The sequence below is a fragment of the Blennius ocellaris genome, assembly GCF_963422515.1.
Source record: "Blennius ocellaris genome assembly, chromosome: 2".
NCBI lineage: Eukaryota > Metazoa > Chordata > Actinopteri > Blenniiformes > Blenniidae > Blennius > Blennius ocellaris.
This window is the reverse complement of record NC_137651.1, coordinates 25,671,622-25,698,498: the sequence shown is the minus strand read 5'-3', so window position 1 is coordinate 25,698,498 and position 26,877 is coordinate 25,671,622. Positions and strand designations below refer to the sequence as shown.

The following is a 26,877-nucleotide window of genomic DNA, read 5'->3' as shown; positions in this document are numbered from 1 at the left end:
TCATGTTTACCCATTTACACAAAAGAAGAATCACACTTAACAACTTGTAACAACCCGTTGTTGTTTTTATTGTTTTTGCCATGAGCTGATGTACCATAGACAGCTCATGCAGCCTTTTATTGCTGCAGTAAAATTTGAGTGTCTTGTAAGTCTTTTCAGGTATAAAAATCCACTGTGTTTGGAGGAAAGTAAATGGTAACAGTAACGATAGCCGTAAGTAAAACAAAACAAAGACTACGACATGACATTATTGACCATTTGACATTTTAAAGGCTGAGGGTGTGATATACTCAGATTTGGTCCAATGAGCTGTGGATGTCTTGGCTTAAATCGCCACAGCAATAGATTATATTTAGAGCTCCAGTTTACAGGACTGGAAATGCAGTTAATGATATCATCAGGGCATGTAGTCATGAAGGAAAAGAGATTGAAAAATAAAGCTCCTCTGAGAAATGTCAATCAGCAGCGAACTTTGTTCCTGCCACTTAGTAATAATCTGGTGTCTGGGTCAGCTACTGAATGAGAAACTTGTCGAAGCTTGTTCCTCCCGCGCCCTCAAGGATACAGCAATCATAATCATGAAACGTGTGTCGCCAAGATGGTAAAAACCTATGTTTACTGATGTTAAAAGAAAGCTGTTTACTGAAAATGAGCAATCTATCACATGGATGATTTCGCTAGTATCTGTTTGAACTAATGCAGAATTACCACAGCTTCAAAACAAGTACATTAGAGAAGCAGTTATTTCCTGGACACACAGCATTAGGAGCATATGTGAGATATTGACTTGCCACATTCCCATTCCACCAAAGACAAACTGTGCTTACATACAGCACAGGTTCTTGGTGCTAAAAAAATATGAACATGTCTCCATATATAGTTGTGAAATGTCCAGATCAGGATGTTATGTGGCTCCAGCTTTTACAAAAACATATCAATAAATGTATTTGATGTGTGTCAGTAAAAAGCTGTTGTCTCAGAAAAAATATGATTTAAGTGAAAACTCCTCATTTTTGTATGGTCTTCTCTGAAACATTTTGCATTTACACAACAACGTTTTTAAAATGATAAGTGTTTACACAGGAATGTTTATTTTTGTAGTGAAACTGCACACATGCCTGCAGAGAACAATACGCTTCATACAATAACAATCACAGGTACAATGACATTCGTATCGACAGATGACCAAGTTGAGTTGCTATCCCCGGTGACTTTCACCGACAAAACTACAAGGTCCAGGGAGAATCTGGACTGGGAGTCATGACACTCTGGATACCACCATTGTTGTTATTGTCCATGTACTGGCATATGTGCAGAAGAATTGTTCATTAGGCGGCATCGTTCCCACTGTCTGCATGGAGAGACAGAGCCCGAGTGTTTTCAAAAAGTATTGTTTTCCCGTCTGCACAACAACAGAGTGAGCGTTGTCAAAAAGTTCCACCTTGGGAGCCGTTTTGATAAAGTTGCGTTTACAGTGTCTCTGCCTAAACGGACACCCAAAATGTAACGAAAGGTTTGTGTTTTCACTTGAAAAGTTGTCGTGTAACCGCTGAAGATAATGACAACCTTCTTTGAGGTACAGGGATAGTAAGCTGGCGCAAAACAGTTCTGTGCAGTGTTTGCATGTTCTAACTGGGCTTGCATGGGTTTTTACCATGTACTCTGGCTTCCTTCTCCAATTCAAAGACATCCATGTTGCAGTTGGTTATTTGTTAATCCTATGCTGTGATTGGGTGAGATCATCCATCTCAATGTGCCTTTTGCCAGTTCTCAGCTGGGATTTGTCCCAGCTCCCTCAGACATTAAGTCATATAAAGCTAGCATAGATGATGGATAGATTGATATTTGAGCAGATAAAATTCTAAAATAATAGCTTATCCATAGCTTACTTTATCCTTATCCCAGGAGATCTGACTTTGATTAATTAAATGTATATAATCTAGTAGTGAATAGTCGTGCGATTGTGCATATACCGTATTTCAAGTTACAATACATGCATTTACACAAACATTACTGTATATCCTACTCTAAGTTCAGGACATCAGAGAAAATAGTTCCATTGTACCCAAATTTAAGGTGTTTTATTGTCACAATATCTGATTTTCTGTATTGGCCGATTTAAAAAAAAATGAAGTAAACATAAGTGGAAATGAATTGAAGCACATCTTGGAATGAACACTAATCCCTAATAGGAGGAAGAGATTACTAGATGGCTTTACGAGAGTATATGGAGGCCTATCTTAATTTCTTTTAAATCAGAGCCCTGTGAGATGCTCACCTCATCTCGCAGTTTGCACAATGAAACGCGCCTAATCACATCAGGCTTACAGCGTAGTCATGCTGTCAATAAACGGCAGCAATTCCATTCCTCACCAAAGTGGACTTAAAGTAATTTAGTATTTAGAACCGATTGACATCCAACTTCTCCACACAGACAAAAGTTCAGCTTTTCCATGGCAACATGGCAGTGATCTGCAGGATGAACATGGATCCTTTCTGCATCCACGGGGCTGTGGGCTTCACTGTGGGTGGCCCCCACGGACCTGGGCTAATTGTTTCACATCACAGTCGAGCCAGGCTGAGATCAGACCACCAGCAGCTCCGATTCAAGCTGTTCAGCAGCTAAACAAGGTTTGCCAGGAAACACTTACAGTGCACACCCCACCCGGCACTCATGCACACAGTCTTCATCCATCATACATGACCACAAGTGAGTACAAGGAATTTTGTTTTCTCAATGTCGTTTGAGGAAGCTGTCGATCCCCTGGTCAGCTTGAAATTGTAGTGTTTGATTACTGAATCAAAAAGCAACCAATTATGTAATGTGGCATTAAGTGGATAAGTGTGAGGTGTTACAAGTCAACATGATTACTTCTGGAGGATAAAATACTCACCTTTAATGTAAAAAAATAAATACATTTATAAATAAAAGTGCCTTGAACCTTAATCTGTAAAGATCAAGTTGATAAAGGACTATTTGCAGAGAGGGAAAGACTATTTTTATAGCATTTTTTTCCCCATTCTATTAATCATATTTTTACCTGTTAGACTGACTACATTCTTCTAGAGGTCATGGGCTTCACATAAGGAATATTTGCTCTGTTGTCAAAAGCCCAGACGACCGTCAGAAGGAGTTCTTAACCATTTGATCAAGGTACAATGCTTACAGTATAATTGGCACTGGGCCTTCATTGCATATTCCAGAATAGAGTTACAAGAAACACGAGAGAATATGACATAAGGACAAAAAAATGTGGCTTGATGATGACTACAAACAGTGATTGTGGCTATAGGAATGTATTTACGTGGTTAAACGAGCTGCTTTGCACAGTGGGCACATGAGGTTACAAGTAGCTAAAGATAAGAAAAAACATGAGGAAAGCTTCGAGTTCATGCTGCTGCAGGATGGCAGTTCCTAGATCTTACACTTGTAACCGACTAGGTGATAAAATGAAAAAAAAATCCTTCCCAGTGCACCCGGACTGTTAATCACCAAGCATCCCTCGCCTACTGCTTTTTCAAGGCTTGTTTGACTTTAAGTAAACATGCGCAGGAAATGTATCCAGTGGCTCTAAACATTTATATGGAGGCCGTGTGGTTCAGACAGTTTCATGGCCAGCAGATCTTTCAAGAAGGTGCTTAGTGAGCCATTTGTTAAACATATGATAATAGGGCATGGCAGCGCATGGCATGCTAGCATGCAGCAACGCTGCATTATTGTTTGTTGCGCTATTAATTTCTCTGCTCACTATCTGTATCATTGAAAGACGATTTGCTGGATCCTGATCTGATGAAACTCAACATCTGCATATTGTAATAGAGGGCTAACGTTTTTGTGAGCTTCGCCGCGTGACCTATTTCTGTGCAGAATAATACATTTAGTGATACAGGTAGGAAGGGAAATATTGAAACACCAGCGCTGAAACAACAAGCTCAAAATGGGAATATCCGAAAGCGTTCGATGGGTTCGTGGCAGCTTTATGGAAAATCATTTTCTGAGTCGATACGTAAGCTCTTATCTCATCTTTCCCATTTCTCCAATTTCATCTAAAAGAATATCCTTTGTTAATCTGGTCTCAATGAGCACCGTTGTTAAGTGCTGCTCACTCCGCGCTCGCAGCCAGTCATAATCCATTGTGTTGTTTGCCCCTCACTTGGTGTACATTACCATTGCAAATTCCAATGTGAACAGTCAATATCACGCACAGATGTGACCATTGTGAATGCCTTACTTTTTAATTCAGAAGAATGCAGTACGGAGAACTACTCCTGCAACCCCAGAAATCACTTGAAGCACAAGTTTCCCTATTCACTGCTCGAGATGATTGGAAAACACATGCATCACGTACCAAGACTTTTTCACATTGCACTTGTTTAATTAATTTTAAGGCATATCATTCAGTGTGCTTGTATGGAGGTTGGGATTTCTGCTACGGCTGCTGTTCTGCCTCACGCAATCTTCATGAGTTGTGAAAAAAAAAAAAAAATGTTCAACCTCCGGGTTGAAATAAACATGTGCACCAGGACTTCATTTCCTCCTCACCATCTTGCTGTAGTCATCATTTTTATATAGAACACGCTACTCCAGAGTCAACATCAGTAAAAATATAACAGTACATGATAATGATGTTCCCTGACCTCTTTAAGACAGTCAATATAATCCATGATGCTGTTGTCTTGTCTTGCACCATGTTCGCCATCTCTCTAGCTCACAGCATGAAAAGGTAAATATGTGGAAAGCTACGAGGGGGAAAAACTGCATTTTATTTTTTTTATTAACACCATAAATCAAGAAGAATCTACTTAACTCGTATGTGAATGTCCTGATCAAGGCAAAAGCTAATACAACTACCCAATTCCAGTGACGGCAATAAATAAAATTACAGAACAATCACTGTTGCCCTTTTATGGCTTTACTGCATTGTTTGTTTTTCCATGCAACATCTTAAGCAAGAAAAAGAACATCTGGAGGCTTTCGCCCCCTTTGACATTCTATTGAAATGCTTGGGAAATAATTCATAGCCTCGATTGCTGAACTCCCTCATGCCCAATGAAAAAAACAAAACAAAACAACAACAACAAAATAAATCTCACATCTTGCTGGCTGTTCTCTTAACAGATGCCATACAGGAAGTACGGCCTATCAGCACTACCAGGCACATAGAAAGCATGGCTAAGTTTCCCAATCCTGCTTGCTATTTCTTCTTTTTTTTCCTGCAAGGCTCAGCCATTATGGAAAGACAATACTTTGTCCTCACTCTACAGGTTCTCCAAAACTATCAAATGAGGGTTAAAATCACTCAAAAAGAGGTCACCTTTGTTTTGAAACACTTTAAGAAACCCTCTTCAGTGACAGGTACCATTGACATAAAGGAAAGACAGATTTCCGTTGAGGTTGCAGATTAGATAAGTTAAACAAGCCACGGTATGCATCTGCATCTCTGCTTGGATCAGTACAGATGTTGACATGGTTTGCAGTGAATGCAAAACATCCCCATGGCCCAATGACCCCAAAACCATTTCCTCAGAATGGATTGCTTTGCAAACAAGCTCTGTGATCCCCTTACTTCAAGGGGCCCTTTAATCATGACTATCGGTATCGGTAACGGTGAGTTTACAACTCTTGTTTTTAAGCATTTCCTGATTGATCTGTGATTAATGTAGATAAGGCTGCTCTGTAACGCTTGTTTGTGTTGAAAAATCACTTTAAGCATGATCAGTGATAGAGATCAAACGACATCCTTCAAATACATTTTCACGATGGTCTTATAGATTTGTGTTTTCACATTACAGCAAGTGAAAGCAACATATCACCGACCGTATCATCTCATCTACCATCCATGTATCTTGAAACCAGGTGTGTCAAACACATTTCAGTTCGGGTGTTCGATATAGACCAGTAAAATAGTGCCATAATAACATTTACCTAAGGGTCTTTCTTTGGTGTGGTGTTGAGTATAGGTGATCAAAATGTATATATTTTCAAAAGCCTAAACAATTACTAACCAAAATGACTACAATCGCAACAGAAAGACAATTTTTAATGAAACCTCCAGGGGCAAAATACAGTGAAAGGCCCAAAAAACTTCCACCAAACTTCTACCACCAATAATGACCCATTACCAACAGATCACCATCAGCAGCTTCTATACTAACTTTGCATTGCTGGGTGATGGAAGGGGTCCCAGCTGACTGTGGGTGGAAGTAAAGATACATCCTGGAGAGGTCAACAGTCCATCACAAACACTTGACCTACCAGCAATGTGGAGTCGCAGAGAACATGCAAACTGCACACAGAACCTGAACTGAAACAACCACCACTCAATTTTACTATCACAAATACACTAAATTGCCAAAGGTATTCAGTCACCTGATTTCACATGTATATGAACTTGAGTGATCTCCCATTCTTAACCCATAGCAGGCAATATGATGTGGGTTCACCTCTCGCAGCTAGTAAAGCTTCAATTCTTCTAGGAAGAACTTCTACAATGTTCAGAAGTGGTTATGGGCCTCGCAGTTTTCATGGCTTCCACTTTGTTATAATATTACTAACAGTTGATTGTGAGGAAATTTCCTGGCTGGACTTCTTGCACAGGTGGCATCCAATGGCTGTAACATATGCTGGAATTCACTGAGCTCCCAGAGTGACACATTCTTTCACTCATGTTTGTAGAAATAGTCTGTTAAGTCTATTCACCTGTGGCCATGGAAGTGACTGGGACAATGATTTGGATAACTGAGCAAATACCTTTGGCAATATAGTGCATAATGCAATAGATGCAGATGCAAAACCATCAATATTTCAATTGTTTCTGGTAATTGATTAATTAAAAAAAACAAAACAATAATAATAGCAACTCATCACTCCTCAAAACTTACCGCAATGCGCGTGTTGATCTTCTGCTCGCCCTCTGCACCCTTCTGGTCTCCGTTGGCCCTGCTGTACTCTGGAGGTTGCTGGTTCGAGGCCCGGCTGCCCTTGGCCTTGCGGTTTCCGGGCCCCTGGTGGACGATGTTGAGCAGGTGGAGCGTGCTCTCGTGCTCGCGGTCGGAGGTCTCGGCTTGGCCCCGCTGGTAGCGGTTCTCGCAGGTGGAGTGGTGCCGCCGGCACAGCTCGATGCGGGCGCGCAGACGCTCCACGATGGCGTTGTGCAGCTGTGGCACCGCGGAGGAGCCCCCCCTGGAGGATCCCACCACCGGCCCGCCGCCCACCCCGCCGGGCATCGCCCCCAGACCCACACCCAGCATGGGTACGAACGTCCCCGCGGCAGGCTGCGCCGGGGTCGCTTCTCCCATGCCCGCTGGAAGTTTGTAGAGTCTGAGGGTCCACTCAGCTTGTACTGGACCGCAGCTCAGGCATGGAAGAACACTAGACCTATGCACTCAACTGTGGTCCCATGTGACTAGAAACAACAAAATAACTAAGAAAGAAACAATGTAACCAAATGTAATAAAATATCAATCAATGAGAGAGAAAAAGTTACAAAAGTGTATGTTATTCCACGGAGTTAGTAGATTTATAGATTAAAAAAAAAAAAAAAGGACCAGCTGGAATAATCCCGATCTTAATGAGTCGACCTCTGCTCGCAAATAAATAGGCGATCGTCTATTCAATATGAATCCCTGAATGATTCAAAACCACAGCACGCACAACTTCATTTCCACCAATGGATACATCCCCTGCTACGGCTCCGGCTCACTTTACCTCCGATTAAATATTCCCAGCGATCACATCTACTGCCAGAGAAAGTGAACGATCGTTCCCCCCCCCGAAAAAAAAACCCAAAACACACAGAAATCCACTAAAGTTCAAGACTCACGCATTTTCTTGTGGTTTTTTTGTTTTGTTTTGTTTGTTTAGAAACGATTCCTTTCCCCCCCCCCTCTTTCCATCCGGATCGGGAGGATCTGGTTGCGTTTAAATCAAAACCCAGGCGGCCGAAAAACGCAGGGAGTCGTTCCCGAAACCGATTGAGATCCGTCTCGAATAGTCCTTTGACAATCGTTTGTCCGTGTCGTACACCGAGGCAATAGAGCTGCTGCACACACAAGACCCTCATTGTATGAACATTCCTCCTCTGACATGATGCACTCAGACCCGAGAGTCGAGGACTGGGACGCCCTCCAGTGGCAGGAAGGAGGTATGCAGGAAAGGAATGGACCGATGGATGGATGATGTCAAACCTGTACCAAACCTGTACTGTATCAATCCAGGTACATTCATGCATGTGAAAATTAATGGAGTTTCATAACAATGGGTGTATTGTTACACTTTAGGCAGTTTTAGCCATTTATGAGGTCAAGGTCTTGGCTCAGTGACCTCTTAGCTGTGAGATTCAAACCTGTGAACCTCAGACCCTAAGTCTGATTCCCTAGCTTCTTGCAGCCCATCATGCAAAAAGTGTATATATATATATGCAAATTGCACCCTGGATCGACAAATCTCAAGAAATCCCAAAAGACGTCACATATGTGAACTTAGAAATGTAGAACAATGTATTTAATCTTTAAGACCACATGGCCCCAGCTCTGTTAAAGTGGCATGCTGAGAAATAAACCTACTAACTGCACATATGAATTCAAGTGGTAAAAGAGTCTCTGTTTCAAATTATGAGCCTTATAATGTATTACTGGCCCTGGCCTCCTTTCCACCTGGCCAACCTATAAAACACTCAGGATCCTGGAGGCTCTTTGCAGCCAAAGCATAGGTATTTATCCAATAACAGAAGGGGGGGGGGGGGCTATTGTGATGATTTTCAGCGTGAATGTGATGAGGTTATAGATCAGTGGCCACGGAACAGCTGAAATCTTTTGGCCAGACTCAGTGAAGACCGGTGAAATGAAAGTATAATAATCTGATTATAGACATCTCTGAACCTTACCCTTCTCTTTAGTGAAGACAAAAACAAATTCATCCATAAATAAAGTTTCTCTCCAGATACTTGGCTATGTTTTAATATGATGTTCAGTGCCCACCTTCAGTGGACAAATAAGCAATTGTAATTGTAATTTATGTCAAATTGAAAATTTGTGCATTACAGCTTTAGACTGCAGACAAGATGTTTGACACCCTTTTGGCAGATTGTAGTGCTAATATTACAATAACAGTGTATTATGCAGGCACCAAAACATCAATTACTGCTTGATGGGAACATGAAAATTCAACAATTTGGTCTTTTTTTTTTTATTTACTTTGTTTTCCCGTAGCACAAATTGTACTGCCACTCTAACAAGAATATACAATTTTCAACTGATTTTTTGAACTAATGTTATTCTTGATGATTTACTTAATTGGTAACAAACAAAGTCAAAAGTGGTATCAGCTCAATTATATGTGTTAGTTTTAAATATCCCACTTATAGTAAAATACAACCATTGATACTGATGCATGACTGTGTATTTTACAAACACATTTATTAAAACAAAAGCAAGAATGCCTTCAAGTCTACCTCTTAACGCAGGTATGATGGTGTAGTGGTTTGTTCACTCACCTCACAAAGAGAAATATCCCAGTTTGAGCCCAGCCTTGGGTCGGTTCTTGCACGTTTTACCTGTGCATGGAAGGCATGTGAGGTGAGCTGCATCTCAGAACAACAGTATGAGCTTAGATGGATGAAGTTGTTATGTTTTGGAAACTCCCTTTTCCCTCCCATAGTCCAAACAAATACATTAAAGGTGGACTAGTCCCCCCCCCCTCCCCACACACACACACACACACACACTCTTCATATATAATAAAGGTTGCAGACGGACGTGTGCATGCCGCCACAGGATCTGACACACAGGCAGGATGTATGTTTTTGTAAAGCAGAAGGAAACTGAAGCACCCAGAGGAAAACCACACAAATGTGGGGTGACTGTTCAAAACGTCCACATAGAAACAGTACAAGGAGTACAAATAGGCTTTGAGTGGGTTAACTTTACTCACAACTTACCCATTCAGACCATTTAATGGGGGGAAAAAAAACCCACACACACATTCCTTTAGCATTAATGCATGTACATTTTTTTTAAGATTTATTGATATTTAGCACAAGATCTGCAAATAAAAAGGATCTATAAACAGCAGTGTTGTGCAAAATAACTTTTCTTTTATTGCCCAAAGGAAGAACAGACAAACCGTACTTTCACAGTTTCCCTGTTATCAATGAGAGGAGAGATTGACTCGGTTAGAGGTGAGAGAAAAAGAAATATTGCTCTCACATCTTATTTGTGTTGCCTCGTTTAGTGAGTCAGCCAAAGAAATCTGTTGCTGGGGGCTTGTTTGAGTGCGGAATGTTCAACCGATTAGTCATTTTAATTCCCTTTATGGGAAATGACAGCATGGCCACTGGTCATTACTGGAACATGATCGTCATAGCTTCATGCGCTATGGCATCCGTTTAGCGAGTACCAGTGGTTTATGGCATCTGGGAGATTAAAGTTATGCTTTATATGTATTATTATTCTGGTAGGATAACATTTTATGGGGGTGTTTTTTTAACAATGGTTTGAGGAGGAAGTTGCAAGTATGAAAATAGGTGGCATTGGTGCGTAATAGTGATTTTGGTCTTTAATCATGCCGAGTAGGTTTAAGTGCAAGTGAAAGGTGATTCTATACTTAAAGACTTTAAACTTATTAGATGTCAATAATATGATCAAATATCTTCCAAAGTGGCTTAAAACGGAACAAAATCTCACTTTAATCACCATTTCCAGTACAATCAATTCTCAAATTTGGCTTTATCTTCCCTTAAAGATTGAATTGTGAAAAGATTGACGAGTATAACTGTAATAGATCACAATAAACACACCAAAAAATTACTTGAGACTTACAGAAGGTGTTTAAAACTAAACAGTCATGTTCAGTAGTTTTCTGTGCCCTGTGCTGATGTTAAGGTACATTTCTTTAATATTTTTTTAAGACAAATTCATCAATCAGGTGCAATAATTAGGAATAGGAGATGATTTGCCTAAATAAAGGGGCTTATGCCATTATAATACATACCACAAATATAACTATTTTCCATAATTATATAAATTATCGATGGAAATAATTCTCTTGATTTTAGAGAGATGCTCAAGTTACCAGATGTAACTTTGTAACTTTAGTAATTCAGCACTCCATCAACACCGACAGTGCAGCTGCTGTTTGACACAACAGGGGGCAGCAGACAACAAGAGGTGGCGTTCAGGAGCTTCTGATGGTGGAAAAAACTGCATTCAAAGTGAAATCTGACATCCAAATCTTAAACAAGGGAAAAGGTAACAGCAACATGTAAATAAATTAAGTTGATTTTCCATTAAACAAAACAGTTCCATCTAGTGGTATCCTCATTAAGAATCTGTAAATACACTATGGGGTTATTGTAAAGAAAAGTATAGTAGTGTATACATTTGTTTTTTGTTTTTTATTATCGTGCAAAGAGATGAGCAAAATAAATCAATTTCATTGTAGAAAAGTGTGCTTTTGCTACTTGTATTACATGTCGAATCCGAGAAAATTTGTGGATGCAATCACAGGCAACAAAATCAGTTGGAAACCTTAGATCAGTAACATAAAAACAAAACTAACAGAGAACAAAGCAGGTCCTGGAAAAACAAAATCCTAAGTGGACTATTATTACTATGTTTAGAAGATCTGTTCTTCATGGTTTTTGTTTTGTTTTGGGTTTTTTTGGGGGGGGGCACTATTAATTAACACACCGAAATTCATGGGTCTGGTCCAATTTGAAAGTGCAATGATGATTGCATCAATCACACTGAAAACAAGAAAATGATTTAACAACTGACTACATTTTTGAGTATAAATTTTTGTCTTGAATGAAATGTGCTTGCAACAATTACAGTGTGTATTTCAGTGTGTGGGCTGGACCGGTGGAACTGACAGGCACAATAAATTGCATTAATTTGAAATTAATTAGCATCATTAATAGAAAATCGGATTGAGCTATGATGCAGGAATGTCAGTTTTATATACCAAATTTAGGGTTGCATGAGTGTGGATAATGTTCTATGTCAACTGTAAATATGTTAAGAATCTGTCCAAATAATTTAAGTTGATAGAAGAAAAGTGAAGAATGAATAGGAATATACATTTTGCACTTCCACCTAGTACTTTTTGGGCATTTTATTAGATTTTCTAATAACATTGGTTTAATAAAAATGATTCCTCCGTTGTTTTTGTTGCACAATTTTAGTGAAGGTGCACAACTATTTCAAGCACAAATAGAATAGTTGCGAAATCAAAACCAAAAACAAGTATTTCGGTTGAATTAAAGCACCAGTTTGTGTGTGCGTATATCTTGCTTTAAAGAGGAACTTCAGCACTCCAAACTTTCACTTCTTGATTTATTCTATGTCCACAGTTTAAGTCTACCATATTACAGGAATAACAACGTTTCGTCTTCTTGTATGTCCCCAAATAACTGTACCACATTACCATCACACTGGCATCATTGCTCATATTGCTTTAAAAAAAAAAAAAAAAATTTAAGAAAAAAGGAAATCATGAGTTTGCATACATCAATGTTAGTAGAGTGAATGTTTCCTTGTTTGGTCTTTGTGTTTTGTCTTCTTTTTTACAATAATCACCTGCAGAACATGCAATAAATTAATAAATTAACACACAAGCAATTTGCAAATGCCTTACAGTAGTAGCAATAACAGTGGTTAATCCCCCCCCCCAAAAAAAACAAACAACCAAAAGATCTCTCCAAGTACAGTACGTCAACCCAGTGACAGTCTGACAGTAAATGTGAGCTGTCGCTCTTCGTTTTAACATACTACAACTCACAATCTACCACAATACATAACACAGCTCTTCTTACAGTGGATCTCTCTCGATAATAAATTACACATCCATTTTCACTTCAGAGACCGACGGGGGCAAACGGGCTCATCCCTCAGTGTTTTCTCTCCTCCCTTGCTCTTTGTAATTCACAAGTCACCCGGGAACGGTTCAGCCAGTGCAAACGGAGAGAAAGAAGAACAAAAAAAACCAAAAAACAATCCAATTTGGGAACTTGGCTTAATTTAGGCTGATCCTGTTCTTTTGCATAACACTTGCTTACATGTATCAGTAAAAAATAATGATTAAAAAGAATACAAAAAGTTGTAAAAATGGTAGAAAAACATTAAGATGTTAATCTTAATGAACCAATCAATAATACCATCCAGCACTGCATGGCCTCGCTATTCTTGGTAAGATCAATTCTCCCCCTTCAGTGGTTCCAGCCCACAATGAAATACTGGACTTAAGTTGAATTGTCCTAAATAAAATATGGTCCTTTCATGAATAGTATAGTGAACTCTTACATTTTACCCAGGCAAAATATACAGTCTGAACAGAATATATAAGGCAAATTGAAGAAATAGAAGACTAAAGGGAATTATTCCTCAACTTTTTTCTTTTTAAAAGGGCTACGATCACGTGCAAATCTTCATGTTGGCAGGTTGCCTTTGCAAGAAAAGTTGCATTCCTGTAGAGCACTTTTGTTTCGAGTGCATCAAATTACTAACAGTCAACAAGATGCACTGCAAATATGTCTTTCTATTAATAATTTACATCCAGGAAACCATCATTTGCTGTAGTGTGTGGCATATGAAAGCCTGAAGACAAATCGGTGAAATCCAGAAAACAGAAATATGCTGCTCTCTGTCTGCTATAGCTCGTGTTTATGGCCTCCAGAGAGAGAAAGATGAGTTTCTAAAGTTCACCTCCCCTGCTTGATCTTTAACTTCATATAACAAAATGTCCCGGTCAGTGCACATTTATATTGAAATGAGTCAAAATACCTGAAATGAAGTGACCACTGAGGCCAAACCTATCAAGACCCAAGATGTTTCTTCATCTGTCTCTGGCATATTTTCTTCATTATATACATTAGGGTGTGACTGACTTTGTACCTGCACGGAAATAATTGGCCTGTCATCTCATCTCGACAGCTCTTAAATATGGTTCGGTCTCGCAGTTAATCGAAAACTAAAGCGACCGCCGTGTGCAGTCATCATTAAGGCTTCTGACACGGGGCCTCAGCGTATTTGTATGGCTGCATTTCCTCCCTCTCCTTCTCACCAGACATGCACCGCTAAGCTGAAATGACTGCCCCGCAGTGAGAATAATCTCCTCACTACTTCTGCAAGACTCAGCACAAATGCTCGATTGAAGTGAAAAGAGGATGTCAGCCCGCATGCCAAAATTGGAGTGCATCTTGGCATTCCTGAGACCAGTCAGCACACTCTCACAGTGTATTAATATAGTTATCGACCAGTTAGCCACTGCTGATTCTTTTCTTTTTTTTTTTCTTTTCCTTTCTTAAAACGCCAGCCATCGAGTAAATTACCAAGTAGAAACTAAATTAAGTGTTGCTGACGGGCGGGCAGGGAAGCTTGGAGTGGAATGACGACAGGGATGATATTGTCATACGCAGTATCAGTTGCCAAACACCTCTCTAGGAGTCTGCAGGAAGAAGAGCGTGGCAGGACACTTCCTGATATCCTGCTTGCTAGCAGCGCCCTGCAGTCATAATCGTCACAGAGAACAGGCATAGAGTTGGTTATGGCTTCTTTTTTTTTCTTTTTTTTGTTTAGTTTTTTTTTTGTGTCTTAAACAAGCCAAAACAGCATTCACGTTAATGACAGAAACCCAACACTGTGGATGCTTGGCTTAAGATGGAAATCTTTGTATCGGTCAGTGTCAGGACTTGACCCCCTTGGCAGGCTCAGTCGACTGCCGCACATCAGTCCACTCTTGCATTGTGCTTTGCAGTGCCTGGGTCTTTTCCTTATCCACTTGCACGTAGTCCACCTTCTCGTCGGATGTCACAGAAGATGTAGAAGGCTGCGGGATTAAAAAAAAACATTTAGGCTGAGATTTGAGCCCGAGGGCGAAATGTGCAGAGATTTTAAAATTTGTTTTAAAATGAGGCAAACGCCACAACAAATTAAATCCTCTCTTTACTTTTCTGTGTGGACTGGGCGACCCAGGCTGGAAGTCGAGCGCGAGGTAGTCCACGTTGCCACACTTCCTCGGGGCTGGACTGCTGGTGCCGCTCACGGCCGGAGAGGTAGACGCTGGGTTCTGCTAATGGGACGCAAGAGCGACGGCGAGAGAGAGAGACGGAGAGAGAGAGAGAGAGGTTTCACTCACACAGCGTGTACGTGGAGCCCGCTAACAAGTGAATCATTAAAACAAAGCACACAATGTACTCTCCTGATCTCCCCCTGCAGCTACTGGGACTCACCATAGCCACATAATTTTCCTCGCTGTCTGCGGAGTCGGTGCTGGTGATGCTTTGTGTGGAGATGGGTCGACAATGTTGGGAGGACATGGAGTTCATCGCAGGCCTGAGGCAAAGCAGATAGAACTGTGAGGAACCCCGGGCAGAAACAAAACGCTGCAATCATGTGTGTCATAAATCTATATTTTATTGTGTGGATGAGGTCAGCTTTTATTTTTGTTGCGAGGTTTGAAGTCTGTTCAAACACTCGGTCATACGTTAGGTTAAGGTTACAGTCAGTGAGTTATTAAAGTAACACAAAAATACAAAGTGTGTGGATTTATTTGGGTGGGTGAGGTAACAGTGAGGGTTATGAAAGCAGTGATAAAATGTAAATGAATGTAAAGGTCAAAAAAAAAAAAAAAAAATCAGAAAACTGCAACCATGGGGACAAAAACCTGATCTGAGGAGAGAAACTGTTACTCCTTAAATTAACCTCAAAACGTGTCTTTACATAAAATGTAAGGATTAAATTATTCGGAGCAAATAAAATGTGTGTGTGCCTTTTCCTCTAAAGACAAAAGTCAGCTATTGTACGTCAATGCAACATCGCTGGAATGCCATGAAGCCACATCAAGAATGTTTGCATGCGTGTGTCCTCGTTTACTCTCTTAGTGGGGTCCAAAAACATTTATACCATCTCACTTTTGTTGTGGAGACTCCTGGAAAGTCTTGTATGTTTCTCAGATTTGAGGTTGCACATAGTGAATTAGGCATTGGTCAATGAAAGCTGAAATATGGAGATATGAAAGGCAGGGTGTGTGTGTGTGTGTGTGTGTGTGTGTGTGTGTGTGTGTGTGTGTGTGTGTGTGTGTGTGTGTGTGTGTGTGTGTGTGTGTGTGTGTGTGTGTGTGTGTGTGTGTGTGTGTGTGTGTGTGTGTATGTGTGTGTGAGACAGACAGAAGGCAGTGTTAGATAATCTATCCTGACTGACTGAGATGAAACTCACATGGGCCGTGTCCACGACATGGTGACTGGGCTCTTAAACGGGAGCTCATCAATGATCCCATTGTTCTTCAAATCCAGAGGTGTCGGCTTTGCTGTGGTAAACATAAGCAAAAAAAAAAAAATCCCATCAACAACAACAACAACTGACACAGATTTGAACCCAAGTGGACGATGATAACTCACATTTCCTGTTGGGTTTGAGGTTTCGGTTGATGGGTGGCGGTGTGACGTCACTGAGGCGGCCGGGCCTGTGACACAAGGACGCACTGCTCCCCTTGCGGGCAGGTAACGTTGCAGAGAATCCGGGGAAGTCGAAGTGATGCGGCCCCGGGCTCATAGGAATGTAGATATTCTTAGGACTGTCAGCTTGGGCAGCACTGAGTGGCGAGGAGCCAGGATTCATGGGCACATAGTTGTCATCTGAATTGCCACTGTCTGAGCGAGTTAGTGGGGCTTGAGCTCTCTGGAATCAAAGGAGACAAAGGGCTCATAACTTCCACAATGTCACAAGAGTCAATATAGCAGGGAAACACAGATGCATACAAGGAGTTCATCAAGAATGAACCTCCTATCGCTGCAGTTCACGATTTTGTCCCAATAGTTTGACAAAAGAGGCACTGCTGTGAATAGGAGACTGACTGACCAGGTAAGAGCTGAATCCATCATTGACCGACTCCACAGACTGGCCTGAGTTGTTGAAATGGATGAGACGATGATGGCTATTAGTTTCAAAGGACGATCCTGTGGAGAGACACAAAGACGGAGATCAATATTTATCACCGGCATAAATCCTGAAAAGGAACAGAGTGGAAAAAGTATGGTGCAGAAAACGGAGGAAAAGCCTGACATTTTGAGAAGTAAACTGGGGTTTCTAATGGAACAAGTACAATGTAGGTGACATATCATTAAACACTTCACTGGGTTATAATTAGTCTTTGTAGCACAGGTGTGTGAACAGCCTGTAGCCTCACTTAACAAGGGTCACAAGTCAATTCGTCGCTCTGGCTCTACAAGTCCTGAACAGGGATTTGGCAAAGCCACAAACACAGCAGACTGAGAAGCCATGCAATGTATCTGTGGGTGCTTTTTTTTTTTTAATTGCTTATCAGCCTGGAACGAGGCATTCTGGAGCAGGCTGTATGGCTTGAATTTCATTCGTTTCTCAACAGAACACTGTCTGCTAGACTGGGCTCTTTGTTTTCTGCTCGGCTGCCAGCATTAAACCAGCAGAGAGAGAGAGATGAAGTCCGAGGGAAAAGGTCACTGCTTTGCCTTAAGATTATGCAGTGATCGAGTCATTTAGAAACAGGTGAAATTGTGTGATTTCAAGAGATCTGTGCAAGCCAGCTGAGGTTTAAAGAAGCGTGTAAAGCATACCTCTGTGCAGCCTGATGTTCTCAACTGCAGGGAGAGTATTTCTGCGTGGGATGACCGACACAGCAGATGTCATCTCTCCATTCTGGCTTCCCACCGACTGAGGACTCCCCCACTGGCCCTCAGAACCCTGGCTCGGCTTTGGGGGCCTGGGAGGGGGAGCGGAGGAGGACTCCGAGCTGGAGGGCATCAAGGCATTGTGATTTTTATCGAAAGTCCGGGGGATCTGATAAAAGGAGCCAGGTGGCGTGGGGAGGTCGTAATTGTCAGGTGATCGCTCGTTGCTGTGCATGGTGGCAAGGGCATTGCAGGGCGTTTTGAAGGTGTACACCTCCTCGTTCTCCAGTTCAGCATCGCCCAGACTGCTATGAGCTGGGGCCTCTGAGCTGTAACCCCGGGGGAGGACGTAGCAAGCCTCCTGCGAGGAGTCATCTTGCACTGGTAACTGGTGTTTTCCTGGCTTGGGGAGGCTGTAAAAGCCATGCAGCTGAGCGCCCATGCCATTTAGACAGTGCGAAAAGCCGTAAGAGAGTTTCTGCACTGCAGAGTCGCTCCCCACAAACACATTGCTGCTCCGGGTGGCCTGGGAGAAACTGGCACTCCTGCAACACACACAGACACACACTTCAATGCCAGCTTTTTTTTTTTTTTTTTTCCAAACAATGAAAAGAAAAAACAACCACCTCCTCTGCCGCAGGATTTGTTTTTGGTGTAATTATCCGAGTAGCCACTAGGTGGGACTAAAGCACTGCAATGGAAACCAAATTTCCCACCACAAGTTGACAGCAACAAAACACTGCATGGATTCTTTTCTGCATTTACTACATATAAAGTCAACTTTATCATTTGTGAAAACACAACTCTCTAGCATAATGTAAAAATAAATTTGTATACATGTTGAAAAGGGACGATGCTGGTATTTTCTTCGACACCCTGGGGACACGTTTCATTTATTCTGGTTGCTTTGTGGGGCTTGACCTTGAGTGCCAACCAGAGTGACCCTACAGCTTAGACATTACAAGACAGTCAAGCAACAGCCTCTGTTAGCTGGTCAAAGAAAATACATGATAAATCTCTTTCGACAAGATTAGCTGTATGTTAAATCTATATGATGAATAATTACGACAGTTGATATTGACAGCTCTTGTTTCAATCCTTTTTCTATCAAATAGACCGTTTCATCAACCTACCTTGTGTGTCTTTTGGATTTCAACAAATTAATAATTTCCTTAATTCCTTTAGCTTCTACCATCATGGGTTGTTTTAGTCTTACATTGATTAATTTATTTCACTGGTCGCTGGGCCCTTTGTGTTTCCTTCTTGTATGAATCATAGCCTACCCACCAGATGCATGTCTTAATTAGCAAACTCACTAAAGCAGAAGCCAGTGTCAGAAAGATCTGCATAAGGCTGATGAGATGGATTGTGAGGTTTGATTTCCTGGGTTTCACACGGGTCCAATACAGCAGATTTATGTTTAAATCATGTGGCTGAGAGGGCGGTTCTACCCCGGGCAAGTCTGAACCTATAGGAGTGATGAATTGCTGCCTCAACCTCATTGATCATCTACTGTGTCGGGTATCTGCTGAATGGCATCATTATTAAAGTCGCCTTTTTGATTTTTAGAAATGGGGACCATGGCAGCAGGAGGCGAGGTGAATGTTAATGAAAAACTCAGGAGTGCATTTTACATAAGAGCTCGGTCTCTTTGTTCTCCTCCTTAGCATATAGCTGAGACAGACATTCACGCCCAGAGATGTACAGTTGCTCAACATGGAGCCACACATCTTAAGTACCTTTGTTTAAGTTGTGTTCTAACAATTAGCTGCGTTGTGGTGATGTCTGACTCACAATACTGCTTTTCTAGTGTTGTGAAATATCTACCAGAAAACAAGCGAAGTGAAGCTTTTAAACCTTACGATGGCCAAGACATTTGCAGTACAATCATTCAATAACAGAGAGGAAACACCAGGCTGTCACAAACATTGTCAATATAAGAGTAACAGATATTTAACATATTTCTCTTTGAGCAGTCACTAATTTTATGCCCATTTTGCAGCTAAATAACCAAATGAATCCATGTATCTAATCATGAGAGGGTTAAATAACAAAAACCTAATTTCTTTTTGGCATATTTCAACAAGATTAGATTTTTTGTCCCGAAATAAAATTTTAGACTATTCTCTCAATTTGATGATATGTCTTACCCATCACATCTACACACACAGCAGCTGAACCACTCCCCTTGTATGACATTAACTTGAATCCTTGGGGGGGGGGGGGTGGTTCTAAGCTGAGGAAGCACCATAAACCTGTATGTTGACCCGCGTTAACAGAAAACAGGAAACCGACACAGGACGCCCGGGGGTCGTGACCTTTACCGTGCACTCTCCGTCTTCCTGCTCATGCACTGGTGGAGGAGGAGGTAGTCCTGGGGCGCGCTGTTGGACAGGGCGCTGTGGTGCGAGTGGCGCACAGGCACGTCGAAGGTGAAGAGCACTGGCTGGCTGGAGTGGATGGGGGCAGATGACTTGCGCTCCCCGGACAGGGGAGCCTTCGAACCGGTGACATCTGCTCCAACAGAACGGGGCATCTGGTGTAACCTGCCATCTGCAGACAGGAGAAATTGGAGGAATTGATTATTTAAAGTGCTACAGCTTTCTACTTTCTTGCCTTAAAAAATTATCTCAAGCTGATTTTCTCAGGAGTAGACAGTCCATCCAAATTCCAAGCAACAGAAATCACCCTGGCAATATTTCCCCCTTTGGTTTCTCCATCTCTGAATTAAAAGCTCGGCGTGTAGTTCATTGGAGGATTACAGGTCTTTATACGACCTTGCCTCGTATGTTCTTGCTGTGTTGCAGTCAGTAGCTTTCTGTCTGCACTCTAATCAATAGAGAAGAGGGATCGGTCTCGGGGGCAAGAGAGTAAACAGTATCCTCCTGCTTTTTTGGCTGCAGAGTGCAAGTGGTTGAAAAGCACATGATCCAAGTTATCCTTTCTGACCGGGGTCAGTGTGCTTTATTTGATGTTATTGATCCCATCATTTTTTTTGCACACTGGGACTGTGTGAATAACATGGTCTTACAGCCTTATTGTTTCTCTGTGACATCCCTGATATTTCCATTGAAAGGACGAAAAAGAAAAGACAAATCTGAGATGAGAATGCTGGAAATAGCCTGGGCACAAGGCCAAAATGAGGAGGTGCACACTGAGCTGTGGGAGTAGATGGTGGGCGGCCCAGTGGTCCATCGACCCATGTTGCTGTGTGCAACGCAAGCTGAAGGGAAAAAAACCCAGACTCAGCTGCTGTTGAAACCAATAATTCTCTCTTTCACTATCCAGTAAATGCAGGAGCCTATGTAAGAACAATATGATTTATTAATGCATTTTCCCCCACTTTTATTGTTTCATCTATCAATGTTAAAGTAGTGAACAGCAAGAAAAAAAACATATTTACAAGAACATAAAACTTGGAAAAACAACATCAATTCTTCCACTTTTGAACAAGCACACATTAAATATGAGACACAAGATCAAAACACTTTGTTTATATTGACAGTCTGAGAAGTAGCACACTCATTTTTGTCTCCAACTTTGTCAGACCTCCACAAAGAATAGCATGTAACGGGCGACAGTGCCTGTATTGAGAAGGCGATGCTCTGTGAGTCATGATCGGGGCTGGAAAACACAAACAAAATGTGGTGTGTGAGCATGTGCAGTAGTCATAGGGTGGGGATGGTGGTGGTGGTACTCTCGAGTCCCTGTTTGTTGAATGAGGTCACATCCATGCCTGGGGGGAGGGGGGGGGGGGGGGGGTGCTCTGCTATGGGGGTCTCCAGGCCAGTGGACACTAGTGAGATGCCCAGCCGCACAGGAACAGAGGCAGGGTCCCCCCCTACCCCCACCCCCACTCGAGCAATCCTCAATTACAGCATTGTTCGGAGTGATTCCACTCTCCCTAGGCTGGTTAGGCATCATCTCCCTTCTCCACAAAAAGCTTTGTAAAAGCTTTCATCCACTGCAGCCGCACACTAGTCACGCTAATATGGACAGATATATTGATTGGTTGTCGAAAGACAGTTCCTCCCCCCCCCTGCGCTGCAGAGGAGAGCTGCTTTGGAAAACACAAGCAGGCCTGATGAATCTGATGTGGGGCAAACAACGAACCTTCAATGAAAAATCTCATCCTGTTAATCTCAATCAAAGAATTTTTCATTTTTCAGTGCGCTCTGAATGATTTTTGATTACACGCCACTGTCAGACTCAGAACAAAATGAGTAACGAGGGTCCTGTGTGCTGATAGAGGAGCCTACGTGGCTCATCACTGACACTAATGGGTCTGATGATGTATGTGGCCACTGGGAAGTCATTCCATTGACTCAGTAGAACCACATTACAGAAATAAAGTGGGGGGGAGAAGAAAAAAAATAAAAAACACGACTAAAACTTTCCTCCAGATGCTCGTAGTAATATCGCCTCTACTGCCTAATAAACATCTCACAACATCATAACGAGTGTCTCTGTGCTACAGAGAAACCCAAAAACATGCACTGGGGGGTCCCTGAACAAGACCCTCACCCCCCCCCCCCCCCCCATCTCCCCCACGCAGCGCTCTGTGTGGCTGCTTCCGATGGGTGAATTCGGAAAGGAATTTCCCCTCTGGGGGATTAATACAGTACTATAAATACAAATAATAATAAAAATATATAGAGTAAAATTAGGAATGCCTGGCTTGAGTAAAACAAAATGGATGATTATTAAAAGTGTGCTTCTGAAATAATTTTTTGCACCAACGTTAAAAATCAAGGGAGAAAAATAAAAGACCCCTGTACTGGACATTCCTCAGCATCAAACTATCAACACCGACTATTAACATTAAAGGATGCTTTTTAACTATTTTAGGTCAAAGAGCTTCTAAGTTCATGAGCAATTTTCCAATTATCTCCTATAATACATCACCTAGTGTCTCACTGGCTCTGCGGCCATAATCTAATAGAAGCTTGTGGCCAGTCTCGGGGGCCAAAATTAGACCCGTGCTGGATCACTCATGACAAGAAAGGCTTTGTGGGACGCTCATTTCCTCCCCATCCGGCCAGATTTAGAAAAGGACACATAATAATCTAATCTGAAGTTATGTGTAAAAATAAAAAAAATAGCACTTGACCCGGTAAGGTGAAAAGACGAGGCATTTCAGGTTCTTGTTTTTTTTGCTGCATTATACTTATCAGCATTTCAACCATAAGCATCAAATATTCCATCAGAGATGATCATTTAAGGTGCTCACCATCAACCCTCTCTTTGTGCAAAAAAAAAAAAAAAAAATGCAATTTTCTTAATGGTTTCATGGGAGATTGCACTATAAAATATAGACTCACAGTTCAAACTGCTACAGAGAATGCTACAAATTCAGTACATCTTTCCAGGGATATAGGTGCTGCAGTAACTGTTGTCCTAAATGGATGTGATGTTCAAAGTCCATAAAGTAACTGTGTGTGTGTGTGTTCCCAGGAGGGCACGAGTCGAGCTAGAAGGGGAGGTTTGGAACTCTGCCTGAGTGACATAAATGGATGAAGAAGATGCCATGTTGCTGCAGAGAAGGGGCTCGGCCGATACGGAGGAGAGTTGTTTGCACTTAGGGAGTGGAACGCTAGGAGAAGCGGGGGGAAAATGGCATCCTCCCTGCTCTGCTGGATGACTATGACGATGATGCTGATAATGATGATGATGATGCAGTGGACACAGTTAGAAGGCTGCTTCATTGTCCTTTGAAAGCACCTCGGAGGAGTGAGCAGAACAAGCACACAGGAGCACTCCCTGATCACATTACCCCCCGAGCCCGCTCCGGAGCATCATGTGAGCACCGCAACGCGACCACACTGCGACATCAGTTTGTCTCAAAACACTGGTCCAATCAATCAGCTAAAAGACTGAAGATTATATGACCCAATCGTGTTTATAGTCGGGCGAAATGTTCGATTTTCTATGCTGCGACCTCATTTTAATCAGGATGGAGCAAGAAGAAAAAAATTGCTTTCACTGAAAGACTGGTGGACACACGAGTTTGAGACACGCATTGTGTAGATGGGCTGGGGGGGGGGGGGGGGGGGGGATATGCATTTTCTTCACAAAATGGATCAAAGAGAAAAAAAATTTTTTTTGCCTGTTTTCTGCAGTTTAACAGTAAATATGGATTTCTTTCAGTTACTCAATACAGCATCTTGTGGTGAAATATTATATTGCATGACAAAACAGTTGAAAGCGAGTTGGTCAGTGGGCTGGGGCAGCTGTCGGTTGGTGGAGTAGAGTCTCTCAATTGGGAGGTTGCAGGTTTGATTCCTGTCCACATGTTGAACTGTCCTTGAGCAAGACACAGTTCCAAATTGCTCATATTGATATACCTTAAACAAATAATACACACAGTAGCTTCAAAGAATGAAAACAAATACAAAAAGCAACCAGACCGTGTGAATATGGTACATGCTTCTAACAACATGTATAAATAATTTAGCCAAGAGGCAGTCAGTAACTGAGCTACCACTTAACCCCTGTGTTTCCGTCAGCGCTTACAGGATTTGATATGTGTACTTCTCGAAAATCACTTCTCACTACACTCAGTTCTGTTTATTTTAGTTGTTTTTGGGAAATCATAAAGCAGAGAAATAAAGCTTTTGGGTGGCCTCCATGGACAGAAAAAAAAATCCAAAGTATTACCAAATATCTTTGTGTTATAGGTCTTAGGTTATACGTCTTGAAAATAACTTTTTTTAATGAAACAAAATTGATCCATTAGAGGGTTGAAGACGAAAACAAACAAAATAGGATTCAAAACATAAAGAAACATTTTTTCAAGTAAGCAGTCATGAGAGTTGATTTTCAAGAAGTAGTTTAAACATCTGCAGTGAATCCCGAAACCAATTCGTAAGTGGACTATTTTTTACTTCACTACCTTCAGAGCTGCTGTGATGCTTCTGGTCGAGGTAAAATAACTGTTTTTCCAAGGGGAAGTTTATGTGTTGCCAAAACCAGTTACAATTTAACCGTCAGTTTTCAAACAGAGTGAAAATATGTCACTATTTTTTCAAGGAGCTTCCTCTTTTGCAGCTGGTGTCGAGCCTGATTTTACAGACAAAAATACAGCTTTTTAAAAAAAGAACGAAATGGGGAAGTTTTAGAGACACTTGCCTACAAAACTCAGACCAAATAACCCAAAATATATTCTACACCTACTGACCAAAACATGTTAACAGCTAATTTGAAAAAACAACAACAACTGAGCACTTAACCAAACTATTAATTAAAAAAAACCAAACAGACTAAAAGACTAGGGAAAGAAACTCAACCAATGTGAGGTTGATCTGCCAAATATAAAACAACAACAAAAGAATAAGACCGCTGACAACTAAGAAAAGCCCTCATCTTTTAGTTGAGATTGCCCTCGTCTGTGGGTTCAAACAGCTGGCAGAGAGCAGAACAAAGCCCGTGATTGACGAGATGATGTTCCATTCATTAGATTGTGCTCGGGGGTGGGTCTCCCTGGATGCAGACACACGTCGTGCACCCAGCCATGAGTATCTGATAACAGCAGCAGCATCACCATCAACAGACTGCCAGTGGAGGAAAAACATGTCATTTTGTGAGGAAATCAGAGGTGCTGCGTTATCTGGTTACTAATCCCCAATGCCCACATTTTTACACAACCGTTGAAAGAAATTCAACATTAAACAAGAAGCTGTCGCTCCATATCTATCCAGCCAGCTTTGGAGTTCAAATGCAACATGAAACCTAAACATGGCACTCTGCCCCAACATGCTGTTTCACATTTCAATCTAAACAAGCCCAAAATGTCAGCCTTCCTCCCTTTATTGGATTTGGCTATGGGTGTGCGCCGCAGATTCTCCAGTCCGCCGGTTTCCAGCAATCATTCAGATGCTGCTCAGCAGTGGCAGCTTACAGAAAACTGTCCTCAGACTGTGGCAGCAGAAACCCGACCTCTCGTGTGCCGTGGAGTCTCATTATTTCAACAAAAATCAATGCAGATGAAGGGCACTTTGTGAGGGGGAGGTAGGCATGCAATGTACAGAGAGCAAGAAACTAATCGAGAGAGAGACAAATCTATATTTTGCATAACATCTACGAGTGTCTTTACTTAGTGAGCATTCCAAATAGGCTTCCACTGTTTGTTTCATAGCATCTCAGCATGTTTTCATTTGAAATGAACATTTCCTTTGCAAAAATGTTTGTAAATACAATCATATTTGAGCAGAGGTCAAGCAGTCAAGTAATTAAAGCAGGGGTGTCAAACACATTTCAGTTCAGGGGCCACATGCAGTCCAATTTCTACTCGAGTGGGCCAGACCAGTAAAATGGTGCCATAATATCTCAATCTTTAATGTTTTCTTTGTTGTGGTGCAGAGTCTATGTGATGAAAATATTAATATTTGACAACCATCTCAACATAAAGTAAATTGTATGCCTTGTGTTTGACACCCCTGCATTAAAGGCATGAATAAACGGATAACAAAAGCTTAACGTCAGATAAGCTACTAATGATATCTCTGAAATGTAACAGCAGCTCCTTCATGCTGCTGTTCTGTTTGCCTTCTTACAGTACTAAGATTGTCAAAATGTAACGACAATTTAAAGAAGAAATCTAAAAAAAAAAAAGGAATAAACCAAACCATTTCCAAAAACCACACTTCAAATTGGCTCCTGAGAGAGAGACAGGTTGCACTGCTAGACAGGAATGATGAAGAGGGAGTTGTGTAAGGATAAACGGATTACAACTTGAACAGGAGGCCAACCCTGACTGACACTCGGATCAGGGCGCCGGTTTAACAGACACTGCAAAACATCCCGACAAAAACCCCCTGAGCTGCACAAACACCTTACCACTTTAGATGTGCTGTTGCCTGGATAAGCCTAGTTAAACCCATGCACCACTGTTTCAGACAGCCAGCAGGCCCTGCAGCCGCAGCTCAGCTGCAGATGTGACGCTGTGCACCGTGTGGAAAAAGACTGCAGCATCACAGACGCTGCACCCGATAGGCTGGAGTCTGGTTGTGCCGATCTCTGCATGAACGCAAACATGTTTTCTGGATAGTTTAGTATTTGCGTCTGTTGTCTCAATCAGCTTTAGCTTATGTAAATTCTTCCAAGAAGAACCGGCTTTTCTTTTTTCTTTTTTTAGAAGAGGGAATTCCCAGTCTGTCGGATGACACCCTGGCTCATATTTGCAGCTGTGCGCAAATAAACAAAACTGAAAACATCCATGTGATTGGATGTTGTATGA

At 41.6% G+C, this 26,877-nt stretch overlaps 2 protein-coding genes across 3 annotated transcripts in view; both read right to left on the bottom strand.

Annotated features, from left to right (window-relative positions):
• maml2 (mastermind like transcriptional coactivator 2) overlaps positions 1 to 9,612 on the bottom strand; it is a 45,460-nt gene extending 35,848 nt beyond the window's left edge. Inside the window, exon 1 of one of the 2 annotated variants that reach the window (XM_080514087.1) lies at positions 9,495 to 9,612. In XM_080514087.1, coding sequence (XP_080370213.1) covers positions 9,495 to 9,587 — 93 coding nt within the window. In that variant the 5' untranslated portion in view covers positions 9,588 to 9,612. Of the gene's footprint in view, positions 1 to 6,882; positions 8,001 to 9,494 lie in introns of those variants that run through there. The other variant, XM_080514086.1, reaches the window with a different exon arrangement.
• Positions 9,613 to 12,425: 2,813 nt separating this feature from the next.
• Positions 12,426 to 26,877, bottom strand: part of gab2 (GRB2-associated binding protein 2) — a 39,770-nt gene continuing 25,318 nt past the window's right edge. Inside the window, exons 3-10 of the mRNA XM_080514042.1 lie at positions 19,967 to 20,195; positions 17,589 to 18,187; positions 16,855 to 16,952; positions 16,395 to 16,674; positions 16,213 to 16,303; positions 15,228 to 15,330; positions 14,945 to 15,067; positions 12,426 to 14,824 (exon numbers count right to left, since the gene is read on the bottom strand). Coding sequence (XP_080370168.1) covers positions 14,681 to 14,824; positions 14,945 to 15,067; positions 15,228 to 15,330; positions 16,213 to 16,303; positions 16,395 to 16,674; positions 16,855 to 16,952; positions 17,589 to 18,187; positions 19,967 to 20,195 — 1,667 coding nt within the window. The 3' untranslated portion in view covers positions 12,426 to 14,680. The remainder of the gene's footprint in view (positions 14,825 to 14,944; positions 15,068 to 15,227; positions 15,331 to 16,212; positions 16,304 to 16,394; positions 16,675 to 16,854; positions 16,953 to 17,588; positions 18,188 to 19,966; positions 20,196 to 26,877) is intronic.